The 20,070-nt window shown below is 45.4% G+C and overlaps 2 protein-coding genes across 3 annotated transcripts in view; one reads left to right on the top strand and one right to left on the bottom strand.

Annotated features, from left to right (window-relative positions):
- LOC135371567 (uncharacterized) overlaps positions 1 to 7,832 on the bottom strand; it is a 44,565-nt gene extending 36,733 nt beyond the window's left edge. For both annotated transcript variants that reach the window (XM_064605555.1, XM_064605556.1), the window contains exon 1: positions 7,646 to 7,832. In XM_064605555.1, coding sequence (XP_064461625.1) covers positions 7,646 to 7,819 — 174 coding nt within the window. In that variant the 5' untranslated portion in view covers positions 7,820 to 7,832. The remainder of the gene's footprint in view (positions 1 to 7,645) is intronic.
- LOC135371559 (Golgi-associated PDZ and coiled-coil motif-containing protein-like) overlaps positions 1 to 20,070 on the top strand; it is a 159,793-nt gene that overhangs the window by 85,362 nt on the left and 54,361 nt on the right. The window lies entirely within an intron of this gene.

Below are 20,070 nucleotides of genomic sequence, written 5' to 3'. Positions count from 1 at the left end.
CGTCTTCTGATTTTTCCTGCTTATATATATATATATATATATAGGACCACGTTTACCATTATTCTTCCAATAATCGCTGCTGCAGGGGAACATTGGTCTAAGGTTGCCATTAACCGGTCAATATTCGCTGTTCACTGGAAATATGGTCGCCATATAGCCATGAAACAGATGATATTGGCTGAATATGGGCAATGTGGTCTACACATAGCGCAAACCATATCGGACGGAAGGTGTCAATGCGGTTCGAATATAGCCGGTGACCAATTAACATTGGCTCAAAATGGGCAATACATATAGCCGTCGGCCAAAGAATGTTGGGTGAAAACTGGCAATATTGTTTGTAGCCATCAGACATACAATATTCCATGAAAGTTGGAAGTATGGTAAACATATTGCCGGCGACCGAACAGTATTGGATGACAATGGGCAATATGGTCTACATATAGCCGCCAGCCAACCACCATTGGTTGAAAACTTGTTAATATTGTTTACATATATCCGTCAACCGAATAATATTGGATGCAACTGGGCAGTGAGGTCTAGATATAGCCGTGGAACAAATAATATTGAATGAAAGTGGGCAGCATGGTCTGCATATAGCCTACAGTCACTATATAAGCTGTAATATAGCCGTTTGACCAAAGAATACTGGCTGAAAACTGCTAAGATTGTTTTACATACATCCGTCGGCAAAATATAATTGGATGCAACTGGGCAATATGGTCTACATATAGCCGTAGAACAAACGGGACACCACACAGTAATATAGCACACAATATTGGGCCCATATTGGCTGAGCATTGGCGACACGGGTTGAATATGGGATACGTTTTGTCTCATGACTTTCCCGATATTGGCTCAAACTTGGCAACATGGACCCATATGGCGAAGTTTGAGCCAATATGCGGAAAATGTCGGCAATATGGGCTCCATATTGCCCATGTGCGCCCCACATTGGCTGAATATGCGGAAAATGGGACGAATCTCTAGCGGGTACTTGTACCAACTGCTAAGCAACACGGCAGGATTAGACGTTGAAGCGTGTGAAATGCCCGCCTCAATACGTCGTTGCATGCAACAATTTCCCGCAAGCGATAAAAGAGCAGCTTTAAAAAGATAAGGAGCTAGAAAGGACCATTACCTATAACGAGCAATACGACCGCCGTTTCAACGTTGAGATTCATGGCGTCCCATTTACACGTAGTGAGGACCTTGCTCAGATACTTGATGATCTTGCAGTACAGATAAATGTTGCATCGCTCTCTAAAACACCTGTTGAAGCATACCATAGACTTGAGTTCAAATCGGCCACTCAGGTACCTGTAATTTTGATAAGGTTTAAGGACCGTTCTGATGCGCAGGCATTGCTTAAGCAAAGGCCCGAGGTAAAGAAGATATCTAATACCCACCCCTATCAGGATCTGTTTGTTTGTGAAAACCTAACCCGCCAAAACAAACAGACCCTCAAGCTGACAAAGGAACGAGCTAAAGCTAAAGGATATTTGTACGTCTGGGTCCGCAATGGTCGGACATTTGTCAAACGAAATGACACCCATCTTTACATCTTCAGGCAAGGATTGTCGGATGTATTGTAACTTATTTCTGAAATGCTATCTTCATAGGGCGGCATTGGGTTGTGCATATATTGTATAATGTGTTGTATAATGCGTATGTTAGGCACCGCATCACAAGCATGCCTAGCGGTCCCGCACCAAATATTGTAAACAGAAATAGTGTTAAATAAAAGAACCAGAACCAGATACACATTGTTCGAAAGAGTCAACATCTGGCAATCCCACTGTAACATCCACAATAACTGGACAGGTACACTTGCTGGAAACAGCCGTCATCTTGCTTCGCGGTGCCAATCGGTCGTAGCTGCGGAATAAAACGAGAGTGTGGTCGTTTCAGCGAAATCGCTTGTCTTACAACTCGTAATGCGCGTGCGCGACACTCGGATCGGTCGTTTCATTCGAGCAAAAATGTCGCTGGTTATAGTCTCTAATGACAATGGAAGCTGCAGGTCCAGTAAAAAACGTAATGTCTGATAGAAAAGGAGGCGTTACTGCAGATGGGTCATTCGAGGCCAAATCACCCAAAGGTCGTGCTCGACCTCCCTTACTTTTGCTTCCAAAAATTATCATGGACTCCTTATTGCAAATAAAGACATCTTCCCGAGTTTTACTGGACAATGTTGAACCGTTGTCAATTTAGGCGGGGTCAAAGTTCGTCAGAATCGCGAAAACCATGCTACGAAAAAAGTTACCTACTGAGCAGGGTTTTGAGTCTAGGTCGACTTTAGTGACATAGAATGAAAAAACGTGACCCTAACATTCTGCCAATATCAAGTTCTTCCCTCTTGTTTCATTTTCGGCCAGCGAAACAGGGCTGCTTTTTGGCGCTATTTCTTACAACTTTGCGCCTTGCTAAGGGCACTTTTCGCACAAGCTGGAAGGGACAAATACATTCAGCGTGTTCTGTATCTTCCATACTTCAAAATCACATGTTTTGAAGGCCGACCACACAATACTTTTTGCCCCATTTAATCCCAAATGCCGTACTTTTTGTAAAGTTGGCCGTTTTCAACGCCGTTTTTGAAAATGAAGTGGTCGGCCGAGAACAATCCAAATAGATGGAGATGACAGATCAATATCTCTACTAAATCATATAAAAAAATTGAGAAGGTACTTTTTGATAAGGGCGAGAAAATATTTTTTATGTCCGACATGGTTACGCCAGGGCCGCACGAGACGGCTCCCTGTGCTGTGAGGCGCGCGAACAGATCGCGTGCCTAGGTTTCACGAGCCGCGTCGTGCGGCTAGATATGAGCATTTCCTCTTTTTTGCCAGCCCTTTTGTTAATCAAATGTGTAGTTTTTATTGTTATCAGTGCATTGGTAAGTATTGTTAGTAGGTGTTTCTCAGAGTCTTTCATTCGCGGCGTTTTAAATTGACAGTCATGAGAAACGACAGCGATGCTTTCACACTCACAAGGAACCATTATGAGCAAACCATACTGTCCCTTCAAATGCGCGTTTGTTATGATTAATAGCAACGCAGATCACGTTGTGAGCGGATAGCTTTTGCTGCATTGTAGCGTCCAAAAACGCGCTCGTACATCCACGTAACCTTTAACACATGGCCTTGAAATCGGCTTAGGAGAGCTCATCCGCGGCTCAGCTGATAAGTTTATGATCGTCTTTCTCACATGTGATGCATGCCGGGTAACCAAAAAGGTTGTTATTGCTCCAAGTTTCTTCCTGAGGTCGTTGAGTTGAACAATGGCCGAAGTAGGAACGTCAGCAAATACGCGCGTGCAAAATGAAGGACTGCGGTATGAAAGTGCGTGGCACGCACGGAAACTCCAGTCGGAGCAGCGTTCAAGACCTATATTTTCGCCGTACAGAGGAAATTGTAGTGGTCACTTCTAATGAGATACCCTACCAATGGTCACCTTTGCTTTTTAACGTTTGAAAAGAAAATATGGAATAAGTAATGAAACCGTTGTGCATTCATTTACGTGGGTATCTTTTTGCTCTTACTTCAAACTGTTACAATCGCGAAAATAAAATATGTAGACAGTCTGAATTGCAAATAAACTGTTTTTATAATTCCAGCCTGCTTGGGTGATCATCAGCAGCCAGCTGTTCAGTGTGGATAGATTAGCAAGCACCACATGAACGTCTCGGGCTAGTACGCGGTAGTAGCATAGATGTGACTTAGCTGAATATAATGTCTGTTCTGGTCCTCCATAAGGGATAGGGAAACTTCACCACACGGAAAAACCTGATCCGAACCAAGCCTCGCGACCCACCCGTGCGACGTTCAGCGTAACTATGTGTAGAGTGGATGGGATATAAAATATATTTCCGCGCCCTAATCAAAAAGTACCTTCTCAATTTTTTTATATGCTTTAGTATAGATATTGATCTGTCATCTCCATCTATTTAGATTGTTCTCGGCCGACCGCTTCATTTTCAAAAATGGCGCTGAAAACGGCCAACTTTACCAAAAGTACGGGATTTGGGATTAAATGGGGAAAAAAGTATTGTGTGGTCGGCCTCCAAAACATGTGATTTTGAAGTATGGAAGATACAGAACACGCTGAATTTATTTGTCCCTTCCAGCTTGTGCGAAAAGTGCCCTTAGCAAGGCTCAAAGTTCTAAGAAATAGCGCCAAAAAGCAGCCCTGTTTCGCTGGGCGAAAATGAAACACGAGGGAAGAACTTGATATTGGCAGAATGTTAGGGCCACGCTCTTTCATTCTATGTTACTAAAGTCCACCTAGACTCAAAACCCTGCTCAGTAGGTAACTTTTTTCGTAGCATGGTTTTCGCGATTCTGACGAACTTTGACCCCGCCTAAATCGACAACGGTTCAACATTGTCTAGTAAAACTCGGGAAATGTCTTTATTTGCAATAAGGAGTCCATGATAATGTTTGGAAGCAAAACTGAGGAGGGTCGAGCACGACCTTTGGGTGATTTGGCATGGAATGACCCAGATGCAGTGCGAGATGCTGAGGCGCCCGTCACTGAAGTATTTCGCTCCTTTGTACTCTTCGAGCGGGTTGTAAGTTTTTGGGTCATAGAGTACCTCTGAGGGATGCTTCGTATGGGTAGTTCTCTGGGTCTGACTACCTGGAACTTTGAGCAAGACGGGCACTGCACATGTTCTTCGTTTTTAGGGTGGCGTAGAATTGTTTTTGAAACGCGATGTAACGTGGTTCAGTTAGATCCGCGCGAAAAAAAGAAAAGAAAAGCGGATGAAGTGATATTACTTTTAGTGGTGGTTATTATACAGGGTAATGCATAATTATTACATGGACTCATCATCTCCATTATCGCGGCGGACAAAATGGGCTTGCCAATACAGGCAGGCCATATTGGTCTAATGGGGAGCCTGGTTGCACTTTTCATGTGGTACTAATATTGACAGCCCATACGGGCCCGATATTTGCGAACCCGGAAGCCCACATTGGGCCAATGTTGGTGTTCTGCCTGAGATATAGTCCACTTTCAAATGGAATATTGGCACAACACCTTCAGGCGCGACGAAAGTAATATGGGCTGCGGAACTGCTGACACGCGATTCAAAACAACCGTGTCTTGAGCACTGCTTTGATTCGGCCTATATATTGACTTGGCATTTACCCAATATGGGACCAATGTGAGGCGAATATTGAGCTGCCGCCTGGGCAATATCCGGTATGGGGCCAATATTACTAATATTGGCAATACTGGAGCTGAATATCGGCTGCCAATATTAGGCCTTGCTCGGGCAGGGTTGCAATTGTAATATTGGGCCAACATTGGGAATCCGAAATAGCCTATATTTGTTGAGCCCACGTTGGGGTGCTGCCTGGGTAGTTGCACCGAATAAGGTCGTCGTCGGAATCTGAAGAGAACGTACCTGAGTACACACTGTTCAGTATATTATGACATTGTTCTTTAATGAAAATTATTCCCGTTTCATTAAAGAAAGACATTTCAGAATGGTCATTTTCGTTTATGATGCTGCAACATTTATTTAAGTTCTTCTGAAAGCCAATTTATTAGCGTAAAATTGGACCTCGTTAACAGCCGCTTTGTACACATGCAGGTAGAGTATGTCCCGTCTGGCATTGCTCTTCCGTGCAAGCGCTGATTTTTATTTCTTAGTCTTACTAAATGGAGGTTGTACCATAGTAACTCATTTCGCACACGAAAGGAACTAACGGGTCAATTAAATTCACCACCCTCCGTTTATAGAGCTACCAGTGCGATCGTTCCTCGAACCCATCCAGAAAGCTGCCCAGAAACCCACACAGCTCATTGTCGTTGAAATTTCCACTCGCGTACTTCCGAATGGTCTTTCGTCGTTTGGGGATACACGTTGTATACAGAGGATATGTGATCTATAGAAATGCAATAAAGAGTGATATGATATCCGTGATAGGAGCTCAGGTGTGTGTTGTGAGGACTAGGTCGGCAATGTTTGAGAATGAGGCTGATATTCCAGTAGGATGAGAATGCTGATGAATCCTAAGGTCACCACACAAGCTAATAAATTCACTTTAGATATTAGATGCGGGGAAGCGTCAGCCCATGAGATGGAAAGTAACCACGAAGGAGCTCCGGTGGTGATGAAAAGCGCGTAACAATAATGAACCATATAGATCATTGACAAATGTACCAGTTAATGAAGGTGGACGGTAGCAAACAGCACCAATATCAATGGGAAGCCATATCATTTCTATAACGTAGATGCGATGTCAAGAACAGAGGAAGGTATACTTTTTGGGTACTGCTAAGAGTACACCGGCCTGCGCCAATTCTTTGGCCTCTGTCGGCACGATACACTTTCCATAATTGAGTAATTCATGATTAGATATATATTTAGAGAGCCAAATTTCAGTTCATGTCCGCGTCAACAGTATGTCAGTTAACGAACGCAAGTCGTCACGTTTCTTAATCAAGCATGTGATATTCGTATGCAGAACAGAAATAGCATTTCTTTCATCTAGCATTCGATGATGTGGAGGGCGAAGATATCTGGCATTAGCTGGTGCGGAGGCAACTGAAGTTCGCTTCCCAGGAAGCATTAAGTCGCGAGTTGCCAGGAACAGCAGCACCAGTGTTTTGCAGATGAAAGCTCGCCAACAGAACAAATCATAGTAATAGCTCATCCTGTTATTCACGTACAACCTGTTTTGGCGGAGTCCGAAGGGTATGTGACACCCTTACTCAATCAACTTTTTCCTTGCAAGCCTCGTGCTGTTAGAAAAATCATCAGAATTTGAATTCTCGGTTTTTGCCTTCCTTGGTGTACAGTATCCTGTTTTTAAGGATGAAGATTTGGCAATAAATTGTATGTCCTACTAGCGTCGTTTTGCGGTGTGTGATTTGGCAGAAATTGAACAAAATCCACAGACATAAGTTATCCCCTTTTCCAATATAATACCGCATGCACAGAGTTCTAGTCTAGAAAAAAAGAAAAAGAAAACTTGACGGGGCAGACCTTCGGTAGCTGAACTATGCTGATGCCAAGTTGGATGAAGTGTGTAGAGGAGAAGCCACGATCGGGATGATTGTGGTGCTAAACGAGCCCACTCTTGAAAATGATGTCCTAAGATGACCAGAATACTACGACTTATTAGCACAGTGCATGCGTTTTCCCTGTTTTCCAATGCTCAGTATTGCTGCTGATACAGTCACTTGAGGTAGGGAGAACGTGTTTTTAGAGTGCAAGTCTTAGTACATTGGAACACCGTAGCAAAATTTAAGGTACACCGTTTCTACGCGTGTGTAGAAGAGGCACCTGATCTGGCTGTCTACCCCATTGACACATTCGCCGTTTTTTACCCTCCTGTAGCGGAAGAGTAAATAGCGACACTGTCGTAAATTTTCTTTGACGGGTGCATACTGGTATGTAGATGTCATCGCAACAAAAACACTAAAAAGGGGGTAAGTCGACTTATCCCCTTCTTTCGTACTGAGGTTCAATTAACGATGTGAGAACAATGGATTAAAAGACACGCTTTATAAAATAAAGAAACACAATGAAATCGAAATACCAGTCTGTCATCACGTTCAACGGAGATCCGCCCTCCATCCTTTCTCCTTTTCTGTGGCTTGCTCCCGGGCACTGATATTAACGCAAACGTACCTGTGGCAAATAGGGCGAAGACATGTGCCACTTCTCAAACGGGACTTGAATCCCTTTCGGTTGTTCCAATGGCGGAATGTCTCGCCGAAGTCTTCCTGTCTTGTCATCCTGTTGTAAGGCACCAGCAAGCACAAAGTAGACACAATGCGACGCGATCACCGCGGTTCGCCACATGCTTTCGTAGCTCCAAGCGTCCAAGAGATCCTGGTGTTCGTCAACAGACCACCCGTCACGGCGTTCGCCTTATCGCGACAGGCGAGTGGGGTGACAGCGGAGACCATTTTGCGGTAAAGCCGCAGCTGGCGATTCGAGATCATCTTTCTTTTTCTTTTTTTTTTTCCAATTCAAGACTCGTAGCAAAAGGCGGTTGTAAGCGTTGCTCGCCAGCGCTTTAAATCGTTGCACATTGAAGTCGTGTCGTCTAAAATACTTTCGTCTCTAAGTGCTTAATATGTACCTTAATCTGCGATTTTTCTTTTCAATATGAATATAAAGGAAACATTCTAGGAGACGACTTTGACTGTCTCGCAAGACAATGTTCGGATACGTGAACGCGTCGCACCCAACTTCGTTGACACGTAGAATGGGAGTCGTACGAAATGAGCCGAATTAAGAGAGTTTTAGTTTAGGCATCTCCGCTACGATACCGGCTTTGGTCTCATGACGCAAAACTATCGGAGCGTATCGCTGATGTCTTCGAGCGTACCACGTTTGACTAGTGTGAGCATGGCACGACGGCAAGCAGAGACGACGACGACGACGACTAAAATTTGAAGAATAACGGCTTAAAGGGTCCCTCACCAGAATCTGGTAAATATCTTGGTTTGTATGGATAACGAACTTACATGGTGCCTCCAAGTTACAATTGAAACGTTTCGTCTCTGGGGAGCCGCCAACTATTCCAAACAAGGAGCCGAAAAGCGGTTTCGCTTTCAACCCTCAACTCGTCCGATAAGCGCAGAAGTCTAGCTATTATGCATAGGTTATTCTTAGTGTATGACATAAAACGCCCGCGACGTTTAGTAGTGGAATGTCCACACCGGAAGGTAGAGTGGTTTCCGCAACTTCCGTATTGCTGGGTGCTTTTTTCAATATGGTCGTCGAAGGAGGAAGCCCAGCGGAGTCAACAATTTAGCTTTTGGTTCATGAGTGGTCCGGAGTGGTTCGTGCATAATAATGCCGAAAGAAGTCGAGTGCTTATGCTGCAACGAGCTGTTCTTAAAGTAGCATATTTACAACTTAGAAGACAGCACGAGCCTAGCGCTCATATTCACAAGTAAGAAGCGTGTCTCATGCACAATCATGCTGGTTGGTTTCAATACAAAATAGTTATTCTGAACTTTTCGTCATTGTTCTTCACTTATTCAGAAAGAGTGCAGCCTAATTAATGCTCGGCGTCCTACTAGCTCTAGCTTTGTTCGAAGCTTGCGTGTCTCATGCAGGAAATACAGATACACTACAGACCAACAGTTCGTGAGATGGGTGTTGCACAAACTTGGAAAAACCAAGAGAATGGTTATACCAGCCTGTGCGGTGAACAGGATACGGAAAGCCTTTCTCGTAGTAACTACTACATGCTTTAGATACCGAAGATACTAGGTGAAGGTATCATACCATACAGGGTCTTACCATAATTTCCCTAATTTCCTTCATATTTACGAAAAAGTGGATTTAATATATGGACAGCTTGTGTTTATAAGTAACTTCGCCCAGTACAATTTATGGTCATTCATAGCCATACTATAGGAATATTCCGACTATAACAGCATTTGAAATATCCTAAGCCAGATTTAATTGTGTACCCTGCATGTAGAATTCCATAAAGCTTGTGCTATTAAACATATTTGTAACTTGAGTTGTCCAGTATGTGAAGACAAAAATTGATTGCCACATTGGCCATAGCCATATTTGTAATTCATGTTCCAGCATGACATGAGCACAAAAACAACATGAACACATTTTTTAAACCTTTTGTGAACCATTTTGTCAATAACTCTTTTGCAAGCATTTGCTGGGGCTCTTGAACATGAATTCATAGAGAAATTGTGGTGTATACCTTAACAGGAGCAACACGTTGCAGGGAACAGGAACAGATACACTTGCAGACAGACGACTGTGCACAGACGTGTATCCACGATTTTTCTGAAGGGTGTCCTGCCTTGGACAGCATGCTATGACACCACCAAAGTCAATTGAAACTCTGTGCAACGACTGAAATTGAGGAGGGGGTCAGAACGTCTGGACCCCCCTCCCCCCATAAATACACACCGGTCTGTGTATTCTAAGCACCTCACATTAAGTGTACTCTCTCCTGTTCAGTGCTGTATAGCTTATTGCTTTGGTGTTCTGCAAGCTTTTGTCTAGACCTGTACACACATTGGTCAAACATGCATTACTGATATTTGTCCCATCCACAGCACAGACAAAGAAGGGGACCTCAGTATTAAGAGCTAGAAGAAATTGAGTTTTTCTCTTTTTCGTAAACACTGTCCATTTGTAGAACTTTTTCTGTGCGTGTCCTCCGTCGAGAGGCAATAGGCGAACAGTTGTAACAACAGAATGTTATCTGGTGTGCACAGTGGCGGGGGGTGCGCTCTGCACCGGATGATGTGCCAGAAGGGGGTGACGTGCTGTTTCCTTTCTTTTTCTGTAGTGAGGTGACTCCAAGAACAACGTAAGAAGCCCTCGGCGAGCATGTGATTTTTTTCTGCGTACGATATGATACTGTTATTTATCGTGTATCGCCTCGGATGGAAAGGGACATATTATTGGCGTAGGTGACGGAGCTCCCGCACCCGGGAGGCACACCCTAGGGGGGGGGGGTGACCAGGGGGGGTGAAACAAGTAGAGCAAGCGAACGGATGTGTGTTGAGATCAGGTCAACGGAGTGTGAAACTGTCACCAACGGTCGAATGTGCTGTGTGTTGTGCAACTCACCACTGCTGATCCCTGGCACAAAGCACCATCTCATCACCTGCTCCGCTTAGTAAGAATTACATTGGTCTCTCAATTCCACCGCCGACACAAATCCAATACTGTTCTGACGCATCCTTTTGTCCACCCATTCAGTCAGCAAGTCGTAAGTGTTGTTCAAACTCTTGTTGTCTGATAGAACCCAAATAGTATTGTTTAAGCACCTCGAGTATTTTAATGATCGTTATGTGGAAGTAAATCAGACTGTTATGCAGGTTTCCCTGTGCGTAACTCCGGTCCCCGCTCTCAGTCCTCCAGAAGTGCTCACTACACAAGTTCACTATCCAAAACCTCAATCTTCCTTTCGTGTGCAAAGTGTTGAATTAACTCGTCAACCCGAGCAACCACCCAGTCCGTGATCCGTTCCAGAATAAGCGTGCAGTTGTCGCTCGCTCCCTCTGCCTTTCTTCACACAGAGATAAAAATGAAGTAAAACGAAAACAACAAAAGGAAACCCGAAGTAGAGTTGACACCTATTAGTTTGCAACGTGTTAGTCAACACTCCCACTTCGCACGTTGAACAAATTGAATAAACTAATGTTATCTCTTACTGTATTCAGTGAGTCACAAACTCACAATAGACCACATCCACTGGGGCACATGATGTTCTCACTTCTGAGTGTTCTTTACGGGCATCGTCATGTAGTAGGCGATCATCTGTTCCGTTGGCCAGTAGGTTATCACAAAAGAACCCTCTTCGATTTAATGTCGCGCAAAAAGGTATTTTAGTGCTATGTGCTTGGACTTTGGGTTAACAGGGTTTTCCATTAGCTTTATGGCAGATTGGTTATCACTCCTGGTTTCCAGTGGACGTCCGCCGTATTTCTGAAAATCCAGCTCCTCCATGAAAGCCTGCAACCTTAAGAGCTTCGGTGATTCCGACATATTCGGCTTCACAAGTGGATAGAGCCACAACTCGTTGTTTCACCGATCCCCAACTGATTGCCGCTCTAGATAAAGTGTACACATATTCATGCCGTAAATGTCCCGTTGTCGATTTATTCCAGCTGGCGTCGGAGTGTCCTATAACTGGCTCACCGCATGCTTTGTAGGTTATTCCTCTTGTACTCTTTCCACGCAGATAACGGAGGATTGTCTTTGCCATTTTCCAATGACCGAGATGAAAACAGTTGTTAAACTGACGCATGTAATGAGTAGCGTAAGCGATGTCCGTGCGTGTACCCTGTATTAAGTACATGAAATTTCCTATAAGGTATGTTAGGACGATCTTCCTCTTCTTCCGTTGCACGATCGTACACCTGATGCTCGCGTTGACACGTTTCTATGGGTGTTGTCACCGCCTGGCACTACCCCATGGGCTATCTCGATTCTTAGGTTCACCTAGACCCTTGAGTGCGAGCTTCTTTCCTAGCTCCATAATGGCCGCCATGAGGTCTTTTTCAGTAGTGGCCATTAAGAGAATGTCATCGACGTAAACGCCCAAGATGGTCCTCGTAGATGCCGTTTGCCGCACATAGACGCAGTTGTCAGACTCCAGTGTGGTGTACCCTTGGTTTCGGAGGATCGAATTTAGTGTTTTGTGCCAACTGCGTCCGGCTTGTTTCCATAAATTGCTTTTTTCAGGCATAACACCGTTGAATGACAGTCGGGGCTCCTGGAGGTTTGAGGTTGGGGCTAGAGCCCTGCGCGGATTAGATTTTTGGCATCCGCATCCGACCCGCACCGCTCCATACACAACAGTTTACATCCGCATCCGATCCGCTGAGCAAAACGCAATATCCGTATCTGATCCGCAAAATCCGCAAGTTTCGAAGGACGCGTAAATACCGCCGGAAGAATGTTGGTATAATTTCGGATGCCTCCATGCTGTCACGGGAGGACTCACGACGATAAGCAAAAGTAAACCTTTCAACAAACGCGATATGGAGAGACTTCTGGAACGCGCGGAACGCTACCTCGCCGGTGCTCGTGTGGACGCCAGAATGCATCCTCTCCCGTCTTGGCCGTGCATGGTCAAAGGTGAACCCTAGCATGCGCTCGCTGTCGGCGCGCAATACAAATAAATTGCTAGTGGAAAAATAACAGCATGCGGTATATCCGCATCCGATCCGCATCCGACCTCGAGCCAACCGCATCCGATCCGCACACCGCAGAAAGTGATAGTTTCATACGAATCCGCAAGTATCTTGCGGATAACCGCGGATATCCGCTTCCATCCGCGGATGGTACAGGGCTGTAGTTGGGGCTCCCCGCGGTGTCTCCATGTGGACTTCCTCAGTAAGTTATCCATGGAGGTATGTTGTTTTGACATCGAGTTGTCTCATTTCCACTCCCTGCGCGCGACAACATCGTCCTATGAAAGGCAGTTTTTTCCTCCTCTCCTATTTCCCAAACCACCCAGCGCAGAGAATTGGGAAAGCGTTTATTTCTCCTAACTCACGGATGGCTTCAACATATATTTTTTCCCCATTCATTAGAGATATCAAGTGTACCGGATTGTTCGATTTGAGATGGAACTAGCCCTTTCGTTTGCTAGAGCCAGCAAAGTCCTGAGACTCGTTAACTTTACTACAGGCGAGAAAGTTTCAAAGTAGTCAACCCCATACACCTTCGACGTCCCCACGGCGACAAGTCTTGCCTTAAACTTGTCAACCTTTCCTGTGGGTCCTGTTTTTATGCGGTACACCCACTTGCTTGTGGTTTGTACAATTGTGCGCGTCCTGTCTCGCGATGAGGTCTTGACCCCGGCACGTCCCTGTGACGCCTTGCAGCCTTCTTGATGTAGCACTCCCGTGCCATGTGTCCTACCCTTCCGCAATTATAGCACCGGAAGGGGGGGGGGATCAGGTTTCTCATGCACAGGCTTGGCTTGCATGCTGAGCCTTCGGGAGTCCTCAATTCTTCTTGAAGGAGTGCGTATTTCACGCGCTCTGGTGTGACCTCTCCCATGGAGCACACATCGAAGCTTCGAGCAACTCCGTAAAAATTCCTTGGCAACCCCTGGAGCGCCACTGAGGCAATTTCGGACTCTTCGAGTGAATCCCCTACAGTGCGCAGCCCTTCACATAGAGCATCCACCCGAAGCACGTAGAAGGAAGCGTTGTCTCCTCTCTCCAACTTGATTCCATTTAGTTGCTGACGCAAAAGCAATCTTCGTTCTGGAATGCGTCCTCTGTTGACTTCTTCCAACTTCGTCCAGACTCCTTACGCCGACGTCTCATTGATTACGTATACCGCTTGAGACGAAGACAAGGTCTGTACTATGGCATTCAGTGCCTCCATATCCTTTGTGTGCAATCTTGTTCTCTCTGCGTCCTCTCCCGGCGGTTCCGTCGTTATGACTGACCACCATCCCTTGGTCTTCAAGTACGTGCTCACCTTAAATCTCCAAATGGGAATATTCTTGCCTTCCAATTTTTCCACGTAGCTTGGTCCAACATTCATTGCTCCATCGGAATTCATCCCGATGTAGAGGAGTTACAGTCGTCCCAACTCAGTCACCGTTCAAAGTACATATGAAGCCACTCCTGGGCCCACAACCTTTGTTGAATTAACTCGGTCATATGCTTCGTACATTCAGCCGGAGCAACCACCCAGTCCACGATTCGTTCCAGAATGAGCAGGCAGTTATAGCTCGCTGAGTTAAGGCGGAGATTTGTGCAAGTTGGTACATAACTACGTAAAAACAGTGCAGAGACGAGACACGAAGCAGAAACGAGTGCACACACAGAGCGCTGACTAACAACTGGAGCTTTGCTTCCCAATGGGGGCAAAACCGAAAAGGAGAGAAGAAAGGAGGGCAATGAAGAACACTCTTACCTACGCTGCAAAATCTCCTCAATTCCACCAAACCCCTGAACCCTGAACGCCCACTGAACCGCCGCGTGGTCCTACCGTTTTACCACGGTATTTCACATGCCATAGGAATATTTGCAACCTCGCAAGAAATCAGAGTAGCCTACTCTGTTCACAACAAGCTGTCCACCCTCACACCCTACATGAAACCTCGTCAAAGCCAGCGATGCACCACATCCCACACAAAAAAGTTCGTAGTCTGCAAAAAGTCGTGCGTGTACCCTATACCCCTTCGGTGTGGGGGTTCCTACATTGGCCAGAGTGGCCGTTGCCTAAACGATAGGCTTCGGGAACACGCTAATAATGTCAAAATCAAATCAAGTACTTCTGAACTTTTTAAACACCTGGAGGCCTGTTCAGGTTGTTCGGCAGACGTTCCCGGAACCAACTGTTTAATCACCTGCAATGACAAACTGCCCCGCTCACTAATAGCAACTACAAAAGGATGTCTGCGCCAACCTAGCATTGTAATGCGGAGTTCGTACACTTTTTGGGTTAAACAGGAAGCGACGTTCACATCTCGGAGCTGTAGGCCAAGATTAACACGTGTGAACAGATGAATACAATGCATCCCCTGCTGCTTGCCCCGCGAAAAAAAAAAAAAATCGTCATGGAACGAGCGGCCATGATAGCGTGAGTGTTAGCAGGAATCAACTGTGCACCAACGACGTCATGTTTTGTTTCAATGGACCTGTAATGGCCACTCATTGAATAAATGCAACTTTCTAATCACTTCCTGATCACGAATGGACCTTCCTAATTTCTGTGTGGTCATCACGATGCCCTTCTGTTTGGAGTCTTCAAAATCTGTGATGACTGTATGTATTCCGAATTGATTCATTAAACCTGATATGATTCATTTTACTGTGTTCTCGTCTGTTTTTTTTTTTTGTTGTTGTTGTTGCTTTGGCCAGGAAAAGGTAATAGAACACAAACGAAGTTGCGAATGTAAACGTGCCATGGCTACTTATGCACTACATATTATTCATACGGCTGACGTCGTCTCTGACGTCATTTTTTTACAATCGTAGTAGTCTGCGCAACGGATGGATGGCGCTGATGACCGTCTCTATGATAGCGTCATTTTGAAGACACAGGGGCCTATGGGAGTTGCGCTACCTGTTTCGATATACCTTGAGTGTTCTTGATTGTCCTCCTTTCATGTTCTTCTCTCCTTTTCGGTTTTGCCCCTGTTGGGAAATGAAGCTTCAGTTGCTAGTGAGCGCTCTGTGTGTGTACTTCGTTTCTTCTTCGTGTCCCGTCTCTGCGCTGTTTTTCCGTAGTAGCTCGCTCCCTCTGCCTTTATTCACACACAGATAAAGATGAAGTAAAACGAAAACAACAAAACGAAACCCGAAGTAGAGTTGATACGTGAGAGAACTGAAGTTCTGAGGCTGGAAGGTTTGTTCCTTCAGATGACGCACCCTGGAAGTCGCTGGGGAGCTTAGCTCAATAGGTAGAGCCCTGGACAGGTAATCCAAAAGATGTGGGTTCGAGCCCTACAGCTGGCTAACATTTTCAGTGACTTCCATCTTTCATCTAGAGTTGATACCTAGTAGTTTGCAACGTGTTAGTCAACACAAAGTGTGCGCTCAGTGCGAGTAGGATGTAGACCCTGAGGAACCAAGCTTTGTATCTTGGGCTGCTCAAATACTCAAATATTCATGTAGTAGTCAAAGATGATGTAACATGAAATGTGGTTCATATTGTTTATTGTGGAACTCAGATAATATCTTCATAATATGTCTGCAGTGATAGTTCCAAAATAGCATATGTGATGCAGCGTCATACGTTATTGGGCTTCTGGGAAAAATCATGTTTCACCTGAGACAGCCTTGGTAACGGTGTCTGACACATTTTTAGCAGCTATTGTTTTAAAATATGAATAAGAAATGCTCCAACTATGAAAGTATGACTAAGTTCTTGTGAACATGATGGCAGTTGATGTTCTGAGACTGGAACACATAGAAAGGACAAATACGTACAAAGGACCAAGTGCCTAAGAAATGAATGATGAAAGAAGTAAGTCACTGGAAAGGTTAGCCAGCTGTATAGGACTCGAACCCACATCTTCTGGATTACCGGTCCAATTACGTACCAATTACTCTTACCAATTGAGCTGAGCTAACACGCCTCTCCAGTGATTTCCAAGGGTGTGTCATCTGAAGGTGACCACCCTAGGAAGTGAGATATTTCAGTCATTCCCTGAATTGCAGGACACACCCTCGTCAAGTTGACATGGCCGGCGTACACCCTGCCCTTCATTGAAGCTATGGATTTCACATGGAATATTTTTTTGACCCTGAGCTCTAGAAAGACGCGTCGACACTTAGGTACAGGTTGGGACAAAAGTTTGCGGAACACGCGAGTGGTGTGCTTTTTCTTCAGTGCGACACCCTAGCGGCCGGCGTGTGAAGTCATTGCTTTGGAGGGGTGGAAGCGTGCGCTGTTAGCGACACACAGTGGTAGTTCCTGTGTCGGTTGGGGGCTTGGGAGTGTCTGGGAAGTGGAAGCTGCCGCTGTGTGTCGCTAACAACGCACCCTTCCACCCCTCCGAAACAGTGAACTGTTCCGGTGGCCGCTAGGGTGTCGTAGAGTCACTAAATAGGGAGCAGAGTAGCGACACTGAGCCACGCAATCTTGGGTCCGGCGTCGCCTAGCAATGGGACGGCAACAGCCCCCGCCGGTGAACAGCGCGCAACAGAGGAAACTGGTTTCGGATGGAGGGGACTCAACATGACAACGCGTTCTTGGAAGGAGAAAGCACGTGACACGATCGGCCCAATCTCAGACACCGAACAGCGGCGCGGAAAAGGAATGCGATACTCTGTACCCCTATTTAGTGACTCTAGGGTGTCTTTTCTCCCGACCTGTACTCCTATGGGAGGTCCCACGTTGGTGTCTAATTGGGGTGGAGACTTCGATCTGAGGGTCATGCCCTTCTTTTTGATGAAGCGAGTTTTGAGATAACGGCAAGCTAAAAGCGTCACAATTTTCACCCTGGATGCCTTATTAATGGGCACTATGACATAACTTGACTAGTATGTGAAAGGTAGATCACTTTTCATTGCATCCGGACTTACTACACCGTTACAGGAAGTCTCCGGTTTGCAGAATGCCAAGATGTTAACATTGCAGAACAACAGCAGAGGGAGTATCGTTAGTCGCTCTCTTTACAATAGCAAGGGTCGAAATTTTTGTTTCTCTTTTTAAATTTTATTTGTTCATCCTTAAGTTGTTCGCACTTGACTTGTTCGCACTTAGAAGGCTTCCCATGCATTTTAATCAAACGTTCATATCAAGTAATGCACGTCCCACGGAGACTGCGGATTAGTGCTTCCGACGGGTGAGAAAACTTGTACTTGCATCCGTGTTTTTCTTTACAGCTTCTCGCATATTACAAAGTGCCTTCTTATGGGACTCCGAAGACTGTCGTTGCTGGCTAGTTGAAGTCTCTTATTTCACGTTATCAATAGCAAGCGCATAAAATCAGTTTTAGCGGACCGTTTGTAATGTTATCATGCCTGTCGGCGCCGATGTGCAGTTCAGGCTGTTACAGTACGACCCAAGCCACATTATGAACGGCTTGCTAAAATTGTCTATCATGTTCACCCCATTTCACAATAAAGCGAATAAAACGCCCGCAAACATTACAGAAGACTGGCGCGATTATCTGCGAGAAGCATCACGGACGTTCGCACAACACTATTCTTGGTGCAATGAAAGGAAACGTTGATATGACGTCCGTTGGTCCTTACCATCTTATCACCACAGTTTGGGATTGCACCTTTCTTCGTTTTTCTCAGGCATATCTGAGCACAGTTACGCAACACCTCAGGATAAGGAGAAGGCTTGCGCCCTACGTCACACAGGAATGCCTGCTGTTACAGTTGTGGATGCTGCTATGAAGTAAATGAAAGAGTGAAGGAGAAGAAAGGCTCGAAGCAGATCGCAAAGCCACCCAAGCAGCACAATGTACTGAAAGTCGAGTACCATAGTGGTGGGCGGTATGTGTCTTATCAATGTTCTTTAGTTGCACGGGCCTGTTCAAGGCCTTCTACCTGCCCGTCCACCCCTATTGCACTCGACTTTCAGTACATTGTGCTGCTTAGGCAGACAGACCTTCGTAGGTCACGTAAGCTCGCAGGCCTGACGCTATCAGGGAGGTGTTGCTTTACCAATTACTTTTCGTGTCGAACGTGACTCTGCTGCCACCTCTACCCAAGCAGCACAATGTACTGAAAACCGGGTGCAATAGAGGTGGGCGGGTAGGTGGAAGGCCTTGGACACGCTCGTGAAACTAAAGAACATTGATAAGACACTTACCGTCCACCCCTATTGCACTCGACTTTCAGTACATTGTGCTGCTTGGGTAGTTGTTCTGAAAATAAGCACTCTTCTGCTTTCTGCTTGTTTGCTTATTTTTATTTTTTTAGGGGAGGGTGTTGGTAATCGAAAGAAATTCTTGATGGTGTCGGGAAGAGACTGTAACACGCAAACTTTGGAATTAAGCATTGAAATGATAAGGGTAGACGGTATGCGTCTTATCAATGCTCTTTAGTTTCACAAGTCTGTTCAATGCCTTGCACCTACCCGTTCACACCCATCGCACCCGACTTTCAGTACATTGTGCTCCTTGGGCTGGCTCCGCGGGCGATATCTGACGTATAAATTGCCTTTCTCGTCTGCCCACCCCTCTTTCCATCTACCTTCCTCCTCGCCTCATGCTTTTCTTTCAAGTTGGTACATTGAAGATAGACCAAAAGCCAGGGGACATCATGAGGAAAACTTACACACACTGGCTTAACGCAACCATGAAACAAAATGTAATATGACGTTTCGATGCCTGTTCGGGCATCATCATTAGAATGAAACAAGAACCATACACCATCCGAGTTCTAGCTTAGTCATGACCTTGTAGCAATCAGGTAGTGGCCCTTTGTGACTGTTGCATGCGTTATCGTCACGGTGAATGCGCCACGATTCCATAAATTTTCTTACCCTCTTCTATGCTCGTGCGCCACGGTCTTTGCAATTTTAACTTGTGTGTAAGTTTTCCTCAAGTTGGGGGGGTGCATGTTGTTCTGCTGCCAGGCAGAACCTGCAACAGAGGAGGTGCCCCTGAATTCTGGTCATGGAAGTCCAGAATGTTGCATAAGCAGGTCTGGACAACATGTCTGCAATGACGTTTTGTTTCCCAGGTTTATGCGAAACAGAAAAGTCAAACTCTAACAAGTCGATACGGATAGTTGTGAAGCACTTTGAAGGTTTCAAGTAAATGATTTCACAGTCCTGCTAGGACATGAAATTTTTCGCCGATGCGGTACTGTCGAAACTTGATCGTTATTGTCCAATGTACTGCCATGGCTTCCCATACATTACCATGGAGAGCTTTTTCACTTCTTGAAAGAGTTCTGCTAGCGCATTCAATGGCGATTTCGCGACCGTCTTGGGTTTGCGACAGAACAGCTCCAAGGGCTACAGCGGAAGCATCTGTCGTTACCGTCATCTGTGGACGTCCAAGCTTCTTTTATTCTATGCAGTTTTCACCCCAAGCAAAACTTTCAGCTCTGATTACAGCTTGAAGCGGTGCGACAATATTCTGAATGAAGCGTGTGTGGAAGCGCTCGTGGTTT

The sequence above is a fragment of the Ornithodoros turicata genome, unplaced genomic scaffold (genome assembly GCF_037126465.1).
Source record: "Ornithodoros turicata isolate Travis unplaced genomic scaffold, ASM3712646v1 Chromosome111, whole genome shotgun sequence".
NCBI classification, from domain to species: domain Eukaryota; kingdom Metazoa; phylum Arthropoda; class Arachnida; order Ixodida; family Argasidae; genus Ornithodoros; species Ornithodoros turicata.
The sequence above is the reverse complement of the archived record's forward strand: the minus strand, read 5'-3'. Positions and strand labels throughout refer to the sequence as shown.